This window comes from Euprymna scolopes, chromosome 37, assembly GCF_053919585.1.
Source record: "Euprymna scolopes isolate OS-2025 chromosome 37, ASM5391958v1, whole genome shotgun sequence".
NCBI classification, from domain to species: domain Eukaryota; kingdom Metazoa; phylum Mollusca; class Cephalopoda; order Sepiida; family Sepiolidae; genus Euprymna; species Euprymna scolopes.
Genome location: NC_136518.1, coordinates 17833269 through 17855336, shown reverse-complemented (window position 1 = coordinate 17855336; position 22068 = coordinate 17833269). Strand labels below are relative to the sequence as shown.

The 22068-nt window shown below is 32.5% G+C and overlaps 1 protein-coding gene across 1 annotated transcript in view; it reads left to right on the top strand.

Moving 5' to 3' along the window:
* The first annotated feature begins 2153 nt into the window (after positions 1–2153).
* Positions 2154–22068, top strand: part of LOC145261107 (fumarate hydratase class I, aerobic-like) — a 65679-nt gene continuing 45764 nt past the window's right edge. The window contains exons 1-3 of the mRNA XM_080119324.1: positions 2154–2280; positions 9926–10094; positions 17199–17326. Coding sequence (XP_079975450.1) covers positions 9926–10094; positions 17199–17326 — 297 coding nt within the window. The 5' untranslated portion in view covers positions 2154–2280. The remainder of the gene's footprint in view (positions 2281–9925; positions 10095–17198; positions 17327–22068) is intronic.

Genomic DNA, 22068 nt, shown 5'->3' with positions numbered 1-22068 from the left:
TCATTCCATTACGAGTACATACAATTTTTTACTTCTTTTTGTATTTTGGTAAAACTTGCAGAGAATGCTTTGTTTTACGGTTGGTGTAAAAATGGAATGGAAATTAAAATTTTGTTCCGTTTTAATGCTTTGTTATTGTTCCCCCCCCCCAACGAAAGTAATCAAAAGAATAACATTCAACAATCGTACCTTTTTATATATATATATATATATATATATATATATATATATATATATATATATATATATATATATATGATGGAAATAATGGAAATAGTATTCCGACAAAATAGAGAAAATAAAAAAGGAACAAACCGTATTATGTGTTCACCAACGTTTCGTCTTTATTTCGAGACTTCCTCTGGGTGAATGAGATTAATACATTAATACATTCACCCAGAGGAAGTCTCAAAATAAAGACGAAACGTTGGTGAACACATAATACGGTTTGTTCCTTTTTTATTTTCTCTCTCTCTCTCTCTCTCTCTCTCTCTCTATATATATATATATATATATATATATATATATATATATATATATACATATATATATATATATAAATTAAATTTTATTAACAAAAACGAAATAATTTAATTTTTAAACGAGAAAAGTCAATTTCGTATACCTTTTTGGTATTTTTTTTTTCATAAGTCCAACCCAACTCATCGTTCATATTGGAGATGTTGACTTTTACAGGTTTCAGTATGCTTACAACGAATAAACACCCAACCTCCCCATATTAAGAACGGCTTTTGGAACAGACACACTCAACTTCCCCATGTTAAGAACGGCTTTCGGAATAGACACCCTCAACCTCCCCATGTTAAGAACGGCTTTCGGCACTTTTTACTGAGTGTGGACCCAAGCAAGCTTAAGTACGCATGCACGCAATAAGTCTGCGGCCAAAAAAAAAGGCCAAAAAAAAAGTCAAATACACATTGAACACATTGACCTCAACAGAGTCTTGAAAAAAGTTCCGAGAGATAAAATCGCTGTTGAGGTCAATGTGTATTTGACTGCACTTCCGGTTTTTTGGCCTTTTTTTTTTCCGCAGACTTACAATGGGTACTTGTGCAGTTTGGCCACCACGAGGAATACAAACTTAAAATATATTAAACTGTTTCTTCTTCATTAAATTGATAGATGAAGTATAGTTAATCCCCACCTACCTCATGTTAAATAACACAAAAGTAAACTTTGTGACACAACAGAAAATAAGCTTTTAATTTATAGCTTTAGCAGTATTTGGCGAGTTCCGAGAGATAAAATCGCTGTTGAGGTCAATGTGTTCAATATGTATTTGACTTTTTTTTTGGCCTTTTTTTTTTTGGCCGCAGACTTACGATTGTGCGCATGATGCGTACTTAAACCAAAAAAAAATTTTTTGCTTGGGTCCACACTCAGTAAAAAGTGCCCGGCTTTCAGCATAGACACCCCCAACTTTGTCAGAATACCCGAAAAAATGGGTGACATGTCGATTGTGAACCATGAGTAAGGTAAAAATGTACCGAATTTAAAACAGAACGAAATTTAAATTTCCGTTCCATTTCTACAACAACCGTAAAACAAAGTGTTCTCCACAAGTTTTACCCAATATTTTCTTTCTGTCCCAGATATGTACATCATAAAAAATTTTTCAGTGCTGCTTCATTGTCATAATAGCCAAATTCAAAAATCGAAATATTGAAATTCATTAAAAACACAAATGGTGTCTATTTGTCATGTCACACTAATGAACATATCTAAAAATTACGAAAAACGATAAGGTAGAAAATTAATTATTAATGAAAATAGTGTTCAAAGATAATTAGCAAAAACTGAGTTTTCTTAAATTGGCTCAAGATTTTCAGTTTTCAGAAAATATTTGCCTCCCTTGTTATGATTCGAAGTCTCCGGTTCTTCTTTTTTTTTTTTTTTTTTTAATAAAACTCTATTTTTACTAATAGTTTTCGAAAAATTTTCATTAATAATTAATTTTCTATCTTATCGTTTTTCGTAATTTTTGGATATGTTTATTACTGCGACATAACAATTAAGTAGATACCATTAGTTTCATTTGAAATTTAATATTTCGGATTTCGCTATTAGAACAAAGAAGCGCCGTTTTTTCTATAGTTTTGTTTTTTTTCGTAAGGGCTGGGTTGAATTCCGAACAAACGTCAATAAAACTAATAATTGCTGATGCCAAGATTTCCTCTGCAGACAAATATCATCTCCAAAAATCACAAAATCCACGAACGACAACTCTAACCTCTTAAAACGACTTGAAACAGCTTAAAGGTTAGTTAGACAAACGAAAACAATTTATTATTTATATTTTGCTTCTTTTTACTTATATTAAGTATTTAATCTAAAATATTTTTTATCCAAGGTGAAAATATTTGGTGACAAAGTTTAAAACAAAATATGGCCAATGTTTGATAAATGGCAAACATGTGTAACATTATGTTTTCACCTCCAAACAAACTTTGACCTCGGATTTGTGGACACCAAGCAAAACATTTTGGTGCTTATGCACTTATGTTACCGTGTTATTTTTTTAAAGTCGTATTTTCAAGTTAATTCTAGTTTTACGATATTTAAAAAATTTTTTTTAATTGTTAGGTGAAAGTAGAGAATAGTTACAAAACACCTCCTCTCCCCATGTTAAGAATGTGTTCCTAAATAATAACGTTATTATTTCAGTATTCTGCATAAATATCGAAAAATGTAATGAATAAATTTAAATTTCTAAATCGACTTAAAAGAAAAAAGTGGAACAAAAATGAAAGTAAAAAGGCTCCCGGGTAACGCCGTGCGTAGATAATACATTGATAAGAAATGTTGGTACTTAAACTTATGTTACCGTGCTAAAATAATAACGTTATTATTTAGAAACCCAGGTGCTAATGCACTTACTGATCCGCGCTATTTTTTAAATCGTATTTACTTTAATTAATTTTATGATGTGTGTTTTTTTTTTTTTTATTATTTAATTGTAAGGTTAAAGGGTACTCATGCAGAGAGTGATCCGTACTGAAATAATAACGTTATTATTTAAAAAGCCATTCTTAACATGGGGAGGGTGTTTTGTACCTATTCTGTACTTTAACCTTACAATTGAATAAAAAAACATATAAAACTTTAATTAAACGTGGAAATGCGATTTTAAAAAAATAGCGCGGATCATTCTCTGCATTAGCACCGGTTAAAGAATAGATACAAAATACCCTCCCCATGTTAAGAATGGCTTTTTAAATAATAACGTTATTTCAGCACGGGTCAATAAGTACATGAGTGCCAACCAATTCTTAACATGGAGAAGAGAGGTGTTTGGTAACTATTCTGTACTTTCACCTAACAATTGTGAGAAAAATAAGTTAAACTCGCTAGACTTGAGGAGATTGGTGATCGGTGGAGAGTCGGGTTCGCTTTGGGCAGAGCAAAGCTAGTGACGTTTGACTCTTGCTTATATCTATTGCTGCAGTTGCTTCTGATGAAAATGATTACATATGTATGAATGTATGGCTGGCTATTTAAAGGATTGCTTCCATTGGTGCAGGGTGCTTAGATGATGTATACCTTAAGTGAACGTTATTTTAATAAACTATTTAAAATAAATTTATTGTTTTTTTTGCTCATGTTAGATTTAGAAATTTACATACATACTGTTGCAAAACGGTTGAAAGCTGTGGTGGTGCCAATCGACCATACAACTAATAAAGTAGACGCAAGGTAAAGAGGTAACGGCAGTAGCAAAGAAGGATGACAAATGCAGATTGAAGACGATCTGTATCATGTTTTATTTTTACCAGGGAAAGGTAAAATATACGGCAGTGGATTCAGGATCAGCTCTCACGAGGTTGAGATTCTTGGGCCCCTGAGGTAGGAACTGGTATGTGTAGCTGGGCGTCAGTGGGCACTGGTACATGTAGTTGGGTGTTAGTTGGCACTGGTATGGGTAGTTGGGTGTCAGTTGGCACTGGAACGGGTAGCTGAATGTCAGTGGACAATGGTACGTAGCTGGACATCAGTGGGCAGTGATACTGGTAGATGGACATTTGTAGGCACTGGAACTTATAGCAGGATGTCAGTATGCACTGGAGCAGGTGGTCGGACATCAGGGGGCATCGGAGCAGGTGACTGGACGTTAGTGAGAACTGGAAACATGTAGCTGGACGTTATTGGGTGCTGAAGCAGGTAGCCAGATGTCAGTAGACACTGGTATGGGTAGCTGGACATTGCAGGAATAAGCTAGTGTCACTGCAGGAGGGAGTTGTAAGAGTGAGTTAGTCGTTGGAATTGCTAAAAGCAGCAGGGATAGGTTGGCGTTGCTGGAAATGAGCCAGGGTTGAAGCAGGTTTAGGAACTGGAGTGGCAGACTGTGAGGGGGGAGTCCCAGGAGGCAGGCAGCAGTAGTTGTCCATGGTTCCCACTATGACTGGGAATGCTGACTTGACTCTTGTCAAATCAGGATAGGAGTGCTCCTAACTCCTGAGCTAAACTGAAGGATTTGTTGTGAAAGCCACCGACTTTATGGAGAGCTATCTGTCTAATAATAAATTGTTTATTTTCTTTTGTTGTGAAAAATTGAGTTTTGTATTTTTTCTTTGTTGTTGAAGAAAAGGTGGTTGCTATTTTTAGCATGCATAGTAATGGCATATTTCCAGTAGTGTCATGTTTTCTGCTGATGGGGATTCAAGTTTGTTTACATTGTAGCAGCAGCAATTTGAGACCACATCAATACCATGCTTATTAGTAGCTGTATTTCTTTTCCACTGAGAAAGATCTGCTACAAAGAACCAAAAAGCCAACACTCTCAAAAGTGGACTCTAACTTCTCCAAAAATGGCCATAAACAAACCCATTGGTATTGATGGTAATTATTTAGAATTACACTTATTTAAAAAAAAACAAAAAAACAAAGAAAAATTCTTATGATGTACATATTCGTCGCGAAATGAAGATATCATATTCCAAAAATTATGTAAATTGATCACATATTTTTTTTATCTAAGAAAATAAAACTACGACTTTTAGCGATTTTAATACTAAATGTATCCATTATAAGGCTGATTTTGAACTCACTAGTGCGAATTGAATTGTCTCCCCCTTATTTATGATGGATCAGAAATATGACCGATCAAAAATTTTATGTTTTACTTTGTCATAAAATTTGATTTTCTTAGTTAAAAAAAGGTCAATGTGTTCTAGAGTATCAACTAAAGTCTTTTAAAAAGTTGATTTTACACTCATTTGGTCTGTTTTGAACAAATAAACGGCTATATGTCTCTCTGTCTCCATATTTTTAAACTCTATCTTCTCTTAAACTAAAAGTCGCAGAGTGGCACTAGGGGCCTCAAATGATTGGATTTTTTATGGACTGTTCTTTTATGGGTCTTTAGCCGGTTAAAATAGTTTTTAAGGGGTCAAAAATGGGTCAAAATTGAAAAAATCGTTAGACATTTTGTACATTCATCTTGGTTTATTTTTAATTTTTACTTTGTTCATGTGCGTGGTATGTTGGTAAAGTGGTAAAGTCACCAACTTTGATTGTTACAGTTTCAGTTTCGATTCTAACTGATGGCACCTAAATACTTTTTTTTTATTTTTGAAATCATGACTCTATAATAATATATATGAAATCTGGATAAATTAAAATATCATATTTAACCGTATTTTACGCCCGAGCAAAGCCGGACGACCGCCCCCCCCTGCCCCCAGCTAGTACCACTTATAAAATTGTCGCCGACAAGTAGTTTTCATGATATTAAGACTTTTATTATCCACTGTATTCCCTATTGTTTTCACTGGTTGCCATATTTTTTTTTGTTTCTTTTGCATGTGCATGCATTAAATTTTTGCAAAAATTAAATATGCGTACATAAAATCAAAACATATAACTCTCCAACGTTATTTGTTACCATCTGAGTTAAATCCTTATGCATATCAAAACTTTAAAAAAACAACATACATAAACGTATAAATGTACACTAGAACCCCAGGATATGGCATTAAAAATTAGTAATAAAATACAGTACAGTATATAATCAAATAACATTATAAATAACGCTGTAAGGCAGGGCAAATACCATAATCAGGGACTGGAAAAACATCATATTCCTGAAGAAATCATATCCTAGAGCCACCGTATCCCGGGGTTCTACTGTATATTTGTCCATGCATAGAAGGTACATGTTTAGTTGACTTGCGCTAAGTTCCAATTTTTGCCCCCTAGCAGCTATTTTTGCTGGTTAAAAACCAAATTGAATTTGTTCTATAAGTTTGACTTCTCTATATATGCAGTTTCAAATTTGTAGACCGAAAATTGACAGTAGTTTGGTAGACACCACTCCAGACAGACAAGGTCACTCATATATAGAGATTATTAAATGTTGTTTAATATATAGAGAGATTATTAAATGTTGTTTAATATCCGGATTGCTGTGTCTTTACACAATTTCTTCTTTTTCATTTGTTGGTTTGTTGGTTGTTTTTGTTTTATGGCATATTAACCTTTTTCAGGTTATTTAATGCCGAATCTAGTTATTTTGAAGAACGATTTTAATGGAGTATATATATATATTTTTTTTTAAAGTCAGATTCTATTTAACCCATAGTTGGGACCCTAACAGGTACTACCACTCCGGGTCAGAGTGGACCTGGGAGCAATGGCAATTAAAGGGTGGCTCCCCACTCCCCAAGGCCCGCAAGGTGGGGCCTCACCATCGGATATAGTTTTAGGAGGTCCTTTATCATTTGTAATATATCGAATGTTGTTGCAACTATTTGCTTGTTTCAGTTAAAGTTTATAACTTCTATTAATTCTTTACTCCTAGTTGGCTTAATTTCTTCAAGTTCAAGTCATGGCACGTCAACCTTTCTGAGTTTTACAACAAATGTGTACATTACAATAAGATATTGCATACATATCTTTTTCTCGAGGCCATGTGTCTTTGAGTTGCTTCCATCTGCCCATCATTCTTTGCCCTCCGTAAGAAAAGCCTTTCATCACAAACTAAAAAATGAATGCAAGTCTTTCATGTTTTTCCTGGATAAAGTGCGCTTATTTCTGCATTCCTGGGTCGAAGATGCATTGCTAATTCTTCGATAATCTCTCATCTTAAAAGGGAGGGGGGTGTCTTGCAGTCTTGTTACATTTCAACTGCAATGTGAGTTTCCCTGCCCCCAGGTAATAACTGCATCTGTCATCATTGCTTGCATTGGCCTTCGGGACAAGATCACAGTGTAGTATCTGTTCCGACAGATACTGCAAGCAAAGACCAGATGTGGGGGCAACCCCACATACCTGACCTTTAACCAGCTCCCATTTCCCACCTCTCGGGAGCTGGTCCCCTTTTTCCCTTCCCCCTCCCTTCACTCCTCACATTAAAAATTGGCCTTGTGCCTAATTTGCTCGGTGGGGAAGCAAATAAACACCATCTGTTCCGACAGATACTACACTTAAGATAATTTGTACCAGTCAATGGAGGGGAAACCCTCTATACTGGGACAATTATTATTTTTGGTAACCAGAGTGCCCCCTTTTTGCCAACTTTAGGGGAGCTGGTTTTTACTTCACATTAAAAACGGCCTTGTGCCTAATTTGCTCAGTGGGGGAGCAAATAAATACCATCTGTTCTTCAGATGCTGCACTTAAGATAATTTGTACCAGTCAATGGAGGGGAAACCCTCTATACTGGGACAATTATTATTTTTGGTAACCAGAGTGACCCCTTTTTGCCTACTTTTAGGGGAGCTGGTTTTTACCTCACATTAAAAACGGCCTTGTGCCTAATTTGCTCAGTGGGGGAGCAAATAAATACCATCTGTCATCATTGCTTGCATGAGGCAGACTGTGATTTGTTCCTGTTGCTACCGCAGTACAGACCATCTCTTTTTTTTCAAATTGCACTTCCAAAACATGAATCCCACCATAATCTTGCCAATTCTCATTCTTATATACCTAGTCCTCTGACGTCACAATCCAATGACAATCAGGCCATATATCAATGAATGTTTTGCAGTGTTTGTTCCATCTCTGGTATTGACCTGTGATTCTTATTCAAAACAGTTTTCAGCTTTGAACTCAAATAACTTCCAACGAAACAATGAGTTTTGTTAATTAAATCTATCTCTAATGTATTAGCTAAAACTGTCAGTCTGTCTACGTGGGACTCCATTTTATAACACATTTGATCTTTTCTATCTTTTTTATTTCCTTCTTTGTTCTTCTATCTTTTTATCAGTTTTTCTTTTTCATTTAATCTTTTCTTTTTCTTTTTTCCTCATCCTTTCACTTTTTACCGTTCATCTTCCAGTTTCCATTCTTTTTCTTTCCTTTTTATCTTATTTACCATTTTTTTTCTTTCTTTTGATTTCACTTGTGCTATCAGGTTAGGCTGTCTGAAGATACTGGCTTCCTCACTAAAATGCATGAAACATTGTTGTTGTTTTTCTCCCTTTCACCTTGCAAAACTTAATCATGTTCTGCAAAGTCAAAAACAAAAGCAACAATTTTCCTCTACAAAACAATCAAACAAATACCATGAAAACTATTTGAAAATATAAAGAACTTGAATCATAAAAACACTTTTCAAAATGAATAGATTAATTTTCCTTTTCTTTTTTATCTTCCTTTCTTTGTTTTCATCTTCCTTTCTTTTTTCTTTTCATTTTTTCTACCAGTTTCCTTTCTTTTCTCATTTTTTCATCTTTTTTATTTTTATTTCATCTTTTTTATTTTTTCATTTTTTTTTTAATCTCCTTTCTTTTTTTCATCTTTCTTTTTTATTCATCTTCCTTTTTTCATCTTCCTTTCTTTTTTATCTTCCTTTCTTTTTTTCATCTTCCTTTCTTTTTTCTTTATCATTTTACCTTTTTCTTTTCATCTTTTCTACCAGTTTCCTTTCTTTTTTCATTTTTCTTTTTTTATTTTTCTTTCATCTTTTTTATTTTTATTTTTCATTTTCTTCTTTTCATCTTCCTTTCTTTTTTTCATCTTCCTTTCTTTTTTCATCTTCCTTTTTTTTTCATCTTCCTTTCTTTTTTATTCATCTTCCTTTTTTCTTCCTTTCTTTTTTTCATCTTCCTTTCTTTTTTTCATCTTCCTTTCTTTTTTTCATCTTCCTTTCTTTTTTTCATCTTCCTTTCTTTTTTATTCATCTTCCTTTTTTCTTCCTTTCTTTTTTCATCTTCCTTTCTTTTTTTCATCTTCCTTTCTTTTTTTTCATCTTCCTTTTTTTCTTCCTTTCTTTTTTTCATCTTCCTTTCTTTTTTTTCATCTTCCTTTTTTCTTCCTTTCTTTTTTTCATCTTCCTTTCTTTTTTTCATCTTCCTTTCTTTTTTTCATCTTCCTTTCTTTTTTTTCATCTTCCTTTCTTTTTTTTTCATCTTCCTTTCTTTTTTCATTTTCCTTTCTTTTTATTCATCATCTTTTCTTTTTTCTTTATCATTTTCCTTTCGTCTTTTCTCCTAGTTTCCTTTTTTATTTTTACATTCTTCCTTTTTTCATTTTTCTTTTATATTCCTTTTTTATTCTTATTTTCATTTTCTTTCTATTTCCCATTTTTTTCATCTTTTTGTTTTTATCTTCTTTTCGTTTTTTCTTCTCCCTTTCATTTTTTCATCTTTCTTTCTTTTTTTCTTTATTATTTTACCCTTTTCCTTTCATCTTTTCAACCAGTTTCCTTTCTTTTTTCTTGCATTTCTCTTTTTGCTTCCTTTTTTTTTCATCTTTTCTACTGTTGTCTTTTCTTTTCACTTTTTAAATAGGTTTTCTTTCTTTTTTCTTTCACCTTTTTCCTTTCATTTACCTTTCATATTTTTGATCATCCGATGAAGACATGACGTCATGATTTAGTTTAAAATAACATTTTTATTGCTAATAAATGCATGGCATTCTTATTAAATATTAATCATTTCTTTTTTTTTCTTTTTTTTTTCAGATGTTGGTCCCTTTTCGTTTGCTGGGCTCAGTGAGGCGGCAATTATTTCCCCAAGCATTCTCATCGCAATTAAAGCTATGTTATGCAACAGCTGCCCCGAAACCTTTTGTTTACCAGGACATTATAAAATTCGATAAAGACCCTGAAATTCCTTGGAAGAAATTGACGTGTGTGTATAACTCCTTTATTTCATTTTATTTTCAAACCATTTTATACTTTGTGTAAGAAATGATTTCTAAATTGGAATTTTTTAGTAAACGTTTGGTTCTTGTCCAGAATTCTCCCGACATTAGAAAAAATATAAAGGAAAATCTGTTTGATATACATAGCTTTGATGAAATAAAAATATCATATTCCAAAAATCATATAAATTTATTGAGTAGTTTTATTTTTTTTAAATAAAATTATTTTTAAATGATTAATGGGCATTCATTGGCATTACAACAGAAATCTTGCACATTAAAATTATTGAACTATCTCTGTGTTTTATTTGTTTTAGATTGTTTTCGAAATGACAGACAAGAGATGAACATTTTCGGTTACTCATAAAATTTGATTTTCTTATTTAAAAATAAAACTTCTTGATTAATTTACGTGATTTTTAGAATATGATATTTTCGTTTTGTCACTAATACATACATCAAACAGATTTTTGTTTATTTTTGCTTTTTTTTTAATATGGGGGAATTCTGGATAAGAACGAACATTGAGACAAGAGTTGGAGACAGATTGTTCAAATAATTGTTAAAAAACAATTTTTTTTTTTTTTTAATTGATTGAGCGTTTTAAAGCTAAAATCTATTTAAGATTGCGTATTAATACAAAAAAAATTTTCTTTCTAATTCTAGCTGTTATTTAACACTGATTAGGAATATATCAAGTTTGCAGTTTTTTTTATTTTTAGCTGGATGCACATACATACACACACACATACACACACACACACACACACACACACACACACATATATATATATATATATATATATATATATATATATATATATATATATATATATAAATGTAACTCTTGGTTCATTCAAAATTAATTGTCTAAAAAACCACTTCCACGTTTTGGTATAATATGTTTACTATATCCATGTGTGCTTTTATATATTTCTTTTTAATTATAACATTAATTTTTCTATGATAAATAAGTGGTTTTCTTTGTACCGATAGGCCATTTTTTTTTATTTAGGGACAATTATTTATTACCGCTTCCTGTCATGTGACCAGTGGTTCCAATTTAGCGGTTTTCCTGCTAGATCTGGAGATTTCCGGTTGCAATCTAGCGGGGAATTCTAGAAAATCTGGAGGTATTTCGCACCCACACACCCGCAATTATAGATTAAAAAATAAAGACAAGTGCTTGAAAATACTTTAAAACATAAAATAAACTCATTCATGTAAGTAAAAAAAAGTAGCATTTATTACCTTTGGTAACAATTATTTATTCATTACATGTTTTGTTTTTCACCTTTTTTTCAGCTAACCATTCTTAAATCTCGCTATAAAATCGATTTTTCCAAGTACATTTTAGGTGAGGGGGGGGCATTCCAACCTCCGAAGTTTAGTTTAAAATACAATAGAAACAACAGCAAAAAAAAAAACAAAAAAACTGATACCAATACAGTAGAATTTAATTATCTGCCAACCTAAATACTTTTAACATGCTAAAACAAAGTTTTTTGTTTTTTTTATTTTTCTAATTTCAAAATATGTTGCACCATTATTGTGATGTTTAATTTGCAGTATATTTCAATTTAACTTTTATTATAAAAAGTTTGAGTTTATGATTTGTTTCCTGCAAAAAAAAAAAATACCCTCTCTGAAAAAACAGGTAAAACTAGCTGATAAAATATGTAAGCCTTCTGGGGAGCTAACAACTTCAATATAATTCCAGAAACATATAGTGAGAAAACACGGAACATTTTATATATTGAATATACTATATGTATAATTTTTTTTATGCTAGGAAATGAAAATATGGAGTTGGGGGGGGGGGATTAGCGATTTTTGAAAATTTCAGATGATAAAAGTTAAAAATCTAGCGATTTTCTGGACATATCTTTCTCCTGATCTCGCGGGTTTTTTTAAATCTCAGTTGCCAAAACTGCATCACTAAAAAAACACTACAGGCTTAATGTAAACAGAATGTGTTTACAATATCGGTAAATTTTCAATGGGTTTAATCACATGATTATTGATAATGTAACCTGCATCACTAAAAAAACACTACAGGCTTAATGTAAACAGAATGTGTTTACAATATCGGTAAATTTTCAATGGGTTTAATCACATGATTATTGATAATGTAACCACGTGATTAAAATTTAATTTAAATTAACCACACATAGTCGCTTTCATATCAAATATTTATCGAAAAATGGTAGGTACAGATAAAATGAATGCTGACGCTCAAAGTGTATACACATTTTGACCCCTCCCTTTACTTAAAAATTCACCAAAAATCAGGAAATTAACCAATTTTAATGAAAATTGCAGTATTTATCAAATAATGATCGCAGAATATAATGAACTAATTATTTTTACTTTTAGTGAAAATGTTTTATTTTGTTTAAACAAAAAATACCTTTACTAAAGTTATGGTTTTCAGTAGTAAATAAAAAACGCAAGAATTTATTTTTGCTTTTTTTATATAAATAAAGTATCGTAATTTGTAACAATAAAAAATAATTTTTACAGTAACATTACGAAAAAAGCCCCTAAAGTCCATATTAATGAATTCGATATAACTCGAAGAAAAATGAATTCTCGCATACTATTCAAGAAATTAAAGATTCAATTAGATTCCTATTTCAGTCACCTAAATTATTTAGGATGAAATGAGTTTAGGAATTTATAGCCAAACCTAAGTATTTTTTTTTTTTTTAGCTTAAAAAAATAGCATTAATACAGTAAGTTAGGTAAAATTTGCATAGAATGCTCTGCTTTACGGTTGTTGTAAAAATGGAACGGAAATTTTAATTTCGTTCATTTTTAAATGCGGTACATTTTTACATTACATCCAACTGATCGTTCACATTCGACACGTCAACTTTGATAGCTTTTCGGGTATGCTGGCAAGGTTAGGGGTGTCTATTCCGAAAGCCGTTCTTAACATGGGTAGATTGGTAGGTGTGTCAGAAATTTCATGAAAAATAGTGAATAATTCCACCCCGTCTTTCCAAACTTATAACTCCTCGAAAAATGTAACTCAAGCCCTAATTTTTTTTTCAATTAAAGGAGCAAGGACCAAGGTTTTATTAAAAAAAAACAACAAAAAAACAAACAACGTGTTTTTTTTTTTTAAAAAAGGGTATAAACTTCCAACTTTACAGGTAAATTTCTAAAAGAACACTGCTTTTTTCGTTTTAAATTTGAATATATTATTTATTGACCTTTTCTCTTCAATTTGTGATATATAACACTTTGGTGAGTAAATTATTTACTTTTTAATAGACATTTCAAAATGGGAGGCGTGAATTATTCTACCCCCTGTCTTTCCAAGCTTATAACTACTCGAAAAATGTAATTCAAGCCCTAATATTTTTTCAATTAAAGGAGCAAAGACCAAGGTTTCATAAAACAAAAAACAAAAGAAAAAACGAACAATGTGGTTTAAAAAAAAAGGTTTTAAACTTCGAACTTTACAGGTAAATTTCTAAAAAACACTACTTTTTTTGTTTTAAATTTGAATATATTACTTATTGACCTTTCCTCTTCAATTTGTGATATATAAAACTTTGGTGAGTAAATTAATTATTTACTTTTTAATAGACACTTGAAAATGGGTGGGTGTGAATTAAAAAAAAACGTTTGTCTAAAATATTATATTCAGTTTATTGGAAAAAAGCATAAAATTTCACAAGAAAATATCGTAAAAATAGAATCAATAGAAAAATTTGGATAGATTTTTAAAGTTTAAAAATTGAAAAATATTGAGTTCGGAAAATTCATTACTGTTTTAAAAAAAAAAAAAAAATATTTCTATTACTTTTAAAACAACTTTAAAAGTTTATTTTGGAAGTATAATCCATAAAGAAAATAAACAACCCACTTTTAAAAGAGAAATTCCAAGTTTTTTATATTTTATTCGCAGTTTTGTGATAGGGGTGTCAAAAATTCCTACAAAAATTCTGATACATCTAATAGATTGGAGTGTTTATTCGTTGTAAACGTACCCGACAACCTATAAATGTCGACATTTCCAATGTGAATGGTAAGCTGGACTTATGTAAAAAATAACAAAAAGATATACCAAACTGACTTTTTCGTTTAAAAATGGAATTATTTCCCTTACGCTATTAACGTTTTTTTTTTTTTTTTTAATAAATATTTTGTGTTTTATATACATAAAGTACAATTGTTGAATGTTACTGTTTTGATTATATTCGTTTGAGGGGGCACAATTAAAAAATTAAGCAAGATTAAAACGAAGTGAAATTTAAGTCTCTGTTCCATTTTTACAACCGTAAAACAGCGCATACTCAGCAAGTTTTATCCTAATTTATAAGCATAATGTTGAAACACTAAATCAACATTTTATTTATTTTTTTTGCATAATTAATGATGGAAGTATTTTTCTGTTTATTTTCTGAACATTTGTTAAAAAAAAATAATTTGTACATTCTCTTGAAAAAAAAAATCAAACTTTTCTCTACATTCACATACCTATTTAAAAGCATTCATCTGTTCTTTTTATAATAAAAATTCCGTTTTCAAAGTGAAACGTTTACTGCCAAATGTCGTAAAAAAAAAAAAAAAGTGCAATTTTTCCTGAAAAAAAAACTTTCACCTAACAATTTATGGTAAAAAATTAATCTTTTTTTTTTTTTTGGAGGGGGGGGGATAACAACTTTTATTGATTAAAAAAATCGCAAAAAATAATAAAAGTAAATAAACGAACAAAATGCAATTTTTCTTGAGGAATGTGTTCCATTTTAACAAACTGAGCCACAGCAACGCGTGGCCGGGTACAGCTAGTATATATATATATATATATATATATATATATATATATACTAGCAAAAGTACCCGCCGTTAACTGGGTTCAAAAATAGCCTACAGAAAATGGACTCTGATTTCTGAAAGTATGATAGGTTATGAAAAGAAAGGGTTGTAAAGAGATAGCTTCGAATTTGGGTGTATCAAAACCAAAGCAAAATATGATGAAAGTAAAAATAAAATAGATAAACCCCATAATTTATTATACCATACATGTTCACACTGAAACACTTATCACAATATTCTGTGGATCTATATTAAAAAACCTGTTAAACTTTGTGACATATTTCTATTATATGGAGGTCAGGCGCGAACAAACACCCAATAATTTTATCATACCATATTTCTTCAAACTGAAACATAATTATCAAAGTATGCTTACGCAGATAGATATGAAAAGTTTTTATTAAAGTTTGTGCCTATTTCCATTCTATGGAGGCCAGGCGCGAACGCAGATCCTACAATTTTATTATACCATCCCTATTTAAGTTAAAACATACTTATCAAAGTATTATTATGTACATCTATATCAAAAACACTTGTAAACGTTTTTTTATAATTTTTAAATATTTTATTTCCATACTTTGTGGACCAGGCACGAACACAGACCCCACAATTTTAATGAACCACCATTCTGCCAGATCAAACATACCCATTCCTGTGATTCGATACATCTTCTATCATTATATGTAATCAGTTTTTTAAAATAGTCAACCATATAGGAGCCTATTCGTGACCAAACACACACACACACACAGCTTTATATTATAGATTTCCACTAATAACGATCACTACACTGTTGTCCTGATGATCACCGTACACTCATTAACCCTTTTCCTTGAGTGGCCTTCAAGCCTTAATAAATAATGATAAAACGAAATAGTCTTTATCAGTGGATATTGCCGCTTTCATGATAGAAGTCGGTGTTGATGTTTCGATGGTTAAGGTTTGAATGCAAGTGTGCGTATCACGTGGCTACAAGTACTGAAAAACAAGACTTTTTTCTTTGAAATGCAAAAACAATTCAGGGAGAAAATGTATTTTAAAATTAAAAAAAAGCAGTTTTAGCTTTAAACAATATTCTTCTCAATTGTTGCTCAACACACACACACACACACATTCAGCTTTATATTATATATATATATATATATATATATATATATATACACACGCACATACATATATACACATTTTTAGCTGGATGCACATACATATACACATACACCCTTTATATAATAGACTAGCCTAGGTGTCTGGCGTTTGAGGTGTAAAACAAAAAGACAAGTGGTAGTAGGCAGGCTGAAAACCGTGACGCGAAGGTGGAAAAGAAAGTGAAAGAAAATCTGACATTTTACCGCTACTCCATGACACGACGGGACGTGTAAAGCGTTCATGACTTGCAGAAATGGCGTTGCTTTTAAACCTCCCATGAAGGTCATTTTTAATGTGAGGGAAAACGAGCTCTCTCCAAAAAGGGGGCACTCTGACAGTATCCAAATAAATATGAAGGGTTTCTCCTACATTGACCAAGGACGAATTACAGGACAGATACTACCCAGCCGGAAGGTGCCAGGTGTTTTCGTTTGATTAGTTTCGCTTTGCTTTATTTATACGAAAAAGACAAACAAACAGGTGACAAGACGGCAAAGTGGGAATTTTGTTTAACTGGATCAAAAAAAAGACAGGGACGATGTCCGTTTGCAAATGCGAAATATTACGATCTGGGAAGTATAAGAAACTTCTGAAATTTAACCAACGCGAGAACCCTCACACGGGTGTTTGTCGGTATGTGTGTATAGGAAAAAATAAATTTTGGTAGGCAGGTAGGTTCGAACTGGAAACCTTGAGGCGAAGGCAAAAAAGAGGGCGTGGCATGTTACTGCGACGCTAAGAGGGCAGAGAAGTGAGAATCATTGAAATTAAACGGTTAAAAAAAGCAGGTGCTTAAACGAACATCAACGTCTGCTTTTCTAGGTCAAGCATCACGCCATAGAGAAATGAAATCACAGCGCGATTTTTTGTATTTAGTAACATAAAAGTCACTCAAATAAAAAATAGACGACCTCGTTTCATAAGTCGGAGATATTATAATCTAGGGAGCATATAAAAAGTTCTAAGACCCCCCCCCCCCGACCATCACCCCCTATAAAAGCCTTTGTCGGACATACAAAAAAAATGCACACATATTTTCGCTTATATATAATAGATGTAAAAATAGACTTCAATTCTGTTTTTTTGTTTATGGCTAAATTTTCTTATTATTTCAGCTGACTATGTGTCAACATTTGAGGTCAACGGAAAAAAAATTTTGCAGGTGCAGTCCGAGGGTCTGAGTCTTTTGGCTGAGAAGGCAATTGTAGATATCGAGCATTTACTCCGGCCAGGTCACTTACAGGTAAATATGCAAACATTCTTCTTATTTTGATGAAATGCTTTCGAAATAAATCAAACAGCAAATTTGAGGTCCAGTCTACCCTACTATTTAATTATAGTTGGAGGGAAGATATATGGATTCATGTCTTTCCCCAAAATATTAGTGAAACTGATCCCATAGCCGTGACAGAACTCGAAAAGCACTTTGGCTGAACAAAACTTGTCTGAGTAGCACTGTTGACAGTAGGGGCACCTTAAGTGATTAGCAATAAAGTAACTCTTTCACAAAGGGCGAGAAGATAAAGCTTGGGAATGTGGACCTCCTAGAACTGCACAGGACAGAGAGTTCCCCTACACAAACAAAGAATTAGGTTTCCTCTTTCCTGCATCTCTATCAACTGGATATGTGAGTACCAGTTAATTTCACTTGAAGATAAATTCTTCATAGACTTTTGGCAATCTTTTGTTTGACAAGCATTTTATTGCTACAAAAATATTATAGGAGTTTGTCTCACAGCCTATAAGATTGGCTGCTATAAAGACTTTATAAGTACAAAACAATTCTGAATTTTTGAGATGAGGTATGAATGTTTTTTATTGTTTGGATTAATTGGACAATCGTTGAGTGTTATCTGCACAATGTTTCAATCGGTGTAACCCCTGACCTTCGTCAGGTGTACATTTACACCTGACGAAGATCAGAGGTTATATTGATCGAAACGTTGTGCAGATAACAATCAAGATGAGAACGAATGTCCGATTAATCTGAACAAAAAAACAGCAATAAAACAACAATAAAACAACAAAAAAAAACAACAATAAAACAACAAAATTGTCGTCAAACAAAAGAAAAACAAAGCCCCTTTTTTTGATATGGTTTTATTTGAGCAATCTATACCAGGAGTCTCTAAACTATGGCCCATGAGCCAGATCCGGACTGGCAAAGTCTTTAATGCAAAACATGAAAATATTTAGAAAAAATTGTAAAAAATGGAAATGTGCGAAAATAGTCTAATGGTTTTTAACAATATTCAGAAAATGTTTAAAACAATGAGGTTTTGGAGAACCAGTTTCAGTAAAAAGCAAAACTAATGAGTGGAACAGTAAAACGCATCCAAGTCACTTATTTTTATTTTGGTCAACGTCATTCTTAAAAACCCCACTCGAAAACTTTGGAGACTCCTGATCTAAACTATTGTGCGTAAGTAATCAAAAGTTATGACAGTGTTAGCATGAAGAAAGGAATTAAATAATAAAAAAAGACTCCTATAACTCCTCACGCAATGTCACGAAACAAATGCTGATAAACTCAACCATTCTTTTCAAAAGATTATACACTTCTTCAAAAAGTCCAAACCTTTTACTGAATTTTAATGCTTATTAATTTAAACTTTACTTTATGTTTAGTTGTTTGTTTAAACTTTACTTTATGCTTAGTCGTTGGTTTAAACTTTATGTTTAGTTGTTGGTTTAAACTTTATGTTTAGTTGTTGGTTTAAACTTTATGTTTAGTTGTTGGTTTAAACTTTATGTTTAGTTGTTGGTTTAAACTTTATGCAATAACGATACCTTAGGTGATTAGGAATAAACAAATTCCTTTCTCAGAGGATGAGAAGATAAAGCCTGGGAAGGTAGACCTTTTAGAACTGCATAGGACCATACCTCACACTGACAGAGAAGTAGGCACACAAGAATGTCCAAGACTCTGCCAGTTTGATGAAACCACCATCCCAGAAAGTAGGGTACGAATAGAAAGACATATTTAGTGCATGATGAAGATATGTCGGGAATGCTCCTTATTACATTATATATGTTTATATGTATATATATTTTCTCAGTATGTATTTCAATCTTCCCTATCTTTTACTCTTCTCTCTCATATAAACCAAGTAAGTGTTCAGAAAACACTGATGAAAGGAGAAAAATAGGAACTTGCGAAAACCAAATAAGTGTGTGGACAAAAGTTTGAATTGCAAACTCATGGAAAGTAAGAATGTTTTTCTTTTTCTTTTCTTCTCTTTGCTTGGCACTGTCACGCCATCTTGGCGCACTCGTAAATACAAAAGAAAGAGAAATACAAATTATTCGTGTTTTTTTTTCTCGCGCCATTAAATAAGTGTGCCAGCGAACTGTTTTTTTTTTGGGGGGGGGGAGCTTCTAGTGAACATTTTTTTTTTTGTGCTATGAAAAGACATTTGCTCTGAAGGAATATTGAATATTTCTTGCGACATATATTTTTCTTTTCTATGGGAAAAGACATTTACTTGGAATTTAAAACTATTGTCAACGTTCATTTGCAAAGTTATTGAAGGAAACAAATTACTGTTCCCTTTGTCCCCAGTTGTTTAAAAAACAAATAAAACCTGGTTTTTCTAATTTTACTCATCATACAAAAATGGATACCTTACAAAGTGTATTGGAACAATTAAAACTGCAAATTGAACAACAATAATTATTTGAACACCAGAAACCCTCAGATGAAAGACAACAATGCACAGAAAGAAAGACAAGAACAATAATTATTTGAACACCGGAAACACTCGGATGAAAGATTGCAAGAACAACTAATGAGGCTAGAGGTCCAGCAATATGAAAATCAACAACACATGAAAGAGCTTTTAAGTCATAAAAAAATATTATGTCCACCGATAATAATATTGCATTTTCACAAGACTCAATATCGAATGCGATTGAAAATTCCTGCTACGGCTTTGAAGAAGGTAAATCATTTGAAGCTTATTTTCGGTGGTATGAAGATTTTTTTTAGTATCGACTGCAAGTAGTGATCGGACAAAAAAAAGGTAGCTGCGTACTTAGCAATATCATCTTCATCATTTTTCTGCAAATTTGGACATGACCAACGTTTACGGAATAAAGAGACTTTCAGGCTAAATTGTTCTGTAAGAAGTTCCGCCAACAGATAATTCAAACATTTTACATGGTAAAATAAAATCACATCTTGTTATGCTCGGTCATCTCCAGTTTCCGTAAATGTAAACAACAAGGAAACTTTTGTTTTTCTAGGCCACAAAAAGTCAAACAGAAGGTGCAAACAAACCAATATAGTTGTAGTCTGAACAAAAGTAGCTCTCCCCTAACAAGAACAGTGCCTGACCACAAACCAAGAAACCAAAATCAGACAGAGTATTCTATCACTTGTCCTAAAGTGATGACACCCTCAGCAACTGACCCAGTTGCAAATGTCTATGCAACTGCAGGCGAATTTTAACTGGATTCGAAAACTTCAACTACACTGCAATAGGTACTAGTCACAAGTCTACTTTTCCCAGTATTGGAACATTATTTACCAAGAGTCACTGTCACTCAAAGATATTACGTGCAGCAAAATAATAGCACTTAAACTGCTTTTTCTACAATATGGAAGAACTGTTGGACCCGTTTTACTTGGCGTCTTTTCAAAATAGACAGTTCATCAGGTTAACAACACTAGTGGAAACCCTTGGAACAATACTGCCCCTTGTCTGGTGAATTATTACAAAGGGGATTCTAGGTGAAGTTTACTGACCATTAATTACCTGTGGCAGATTATACCCATGCAAGTAATCAAATTCTCGTGATTAATAGATTAATACTTGAGAAAACGGCAATAACATGTTTTTTGCTCTGAACTGTGATTCCCCCACATAGAGGCTATAGAAACTGTCTGCAACACATTTGAGTCTCCCCAAATTACACCAGAACCACAACGCTCAGGCAGGAAAAGGGAAATCACTGAGCCATTCATGGTCCACCCAAAGGAGGAAAAAATACTAATACACTGTCCGAAGTTATCAATTTGGGAGGGGGGGGGGGTTGTGGCGGAACTAACCTATGTTACCTAATAATAGACTATTCCAATCTCAATAAATAGCAGAAGACTAAGCAGTTAGGTGTCATTTGATATCCGGTACTCGTACTGGACTGGTGGCTGAAGTGCAGAGCCTGCTCGGATGCTGCACTCAAATTAATTATCCTTAGTCAATGGAGGAGGGAACCCTTCTATACTCAGCAAATTTTATTTTTGCAAACTGCCATAGTGCCGCTTTTAAGGGGAGCTGGTTTTTTCCCACATTAAAAAAGACCTTGTGTCACATTTTATTTTTGTGGGAAAGCAAATAAATACCTAGTCGACATATGGTGGACCAACCTAAGTCGTTCACCGGCTACAATGAACAACCCACCTATTGTATACTTTGCAGTACATGTTACTTTATTTTGATGTTCTGTTTTTCTTTGCAAAACATGTATAGTGGCCCTAGGATACTTTTTTTTCAGGTTAGGATGTGGAATACAATGTTTTTCCGGACCCTGGTTACGGCATTTGCCCCGCCTTACAGTGTTATTTATAATGTTATTTGATTATATACATGTGTTTTATTTATTTGCTTCCCCACAAAAGAAAATTAGACGCAAGGTCATTTTTTAATGTGGGGGGAAAACCAGCTCCCCCAAAAAGAGGGCACTCTAGCAGTTTCCAAATAAATAGTAATTGTCTCAGTATGAAAGGTGTCCACTACATTGATCAAAGACAAAGTACCGAACAGATACTATCCGGCTGGAAGATGTGTATTATATACTGTACTGTATTTTGTTACTAAATTTTTAATGCTGTATCTCGGGATTCTACTGTGTATATATATATATATATATATATATATATATATATATAATTATTCCAGATTAATATTTTCCAGAGATTAAGCAACCAATGAATATAATAATGTTCATACAAAAGTGCTCAATGTCGAAATAGAGCAAGATATA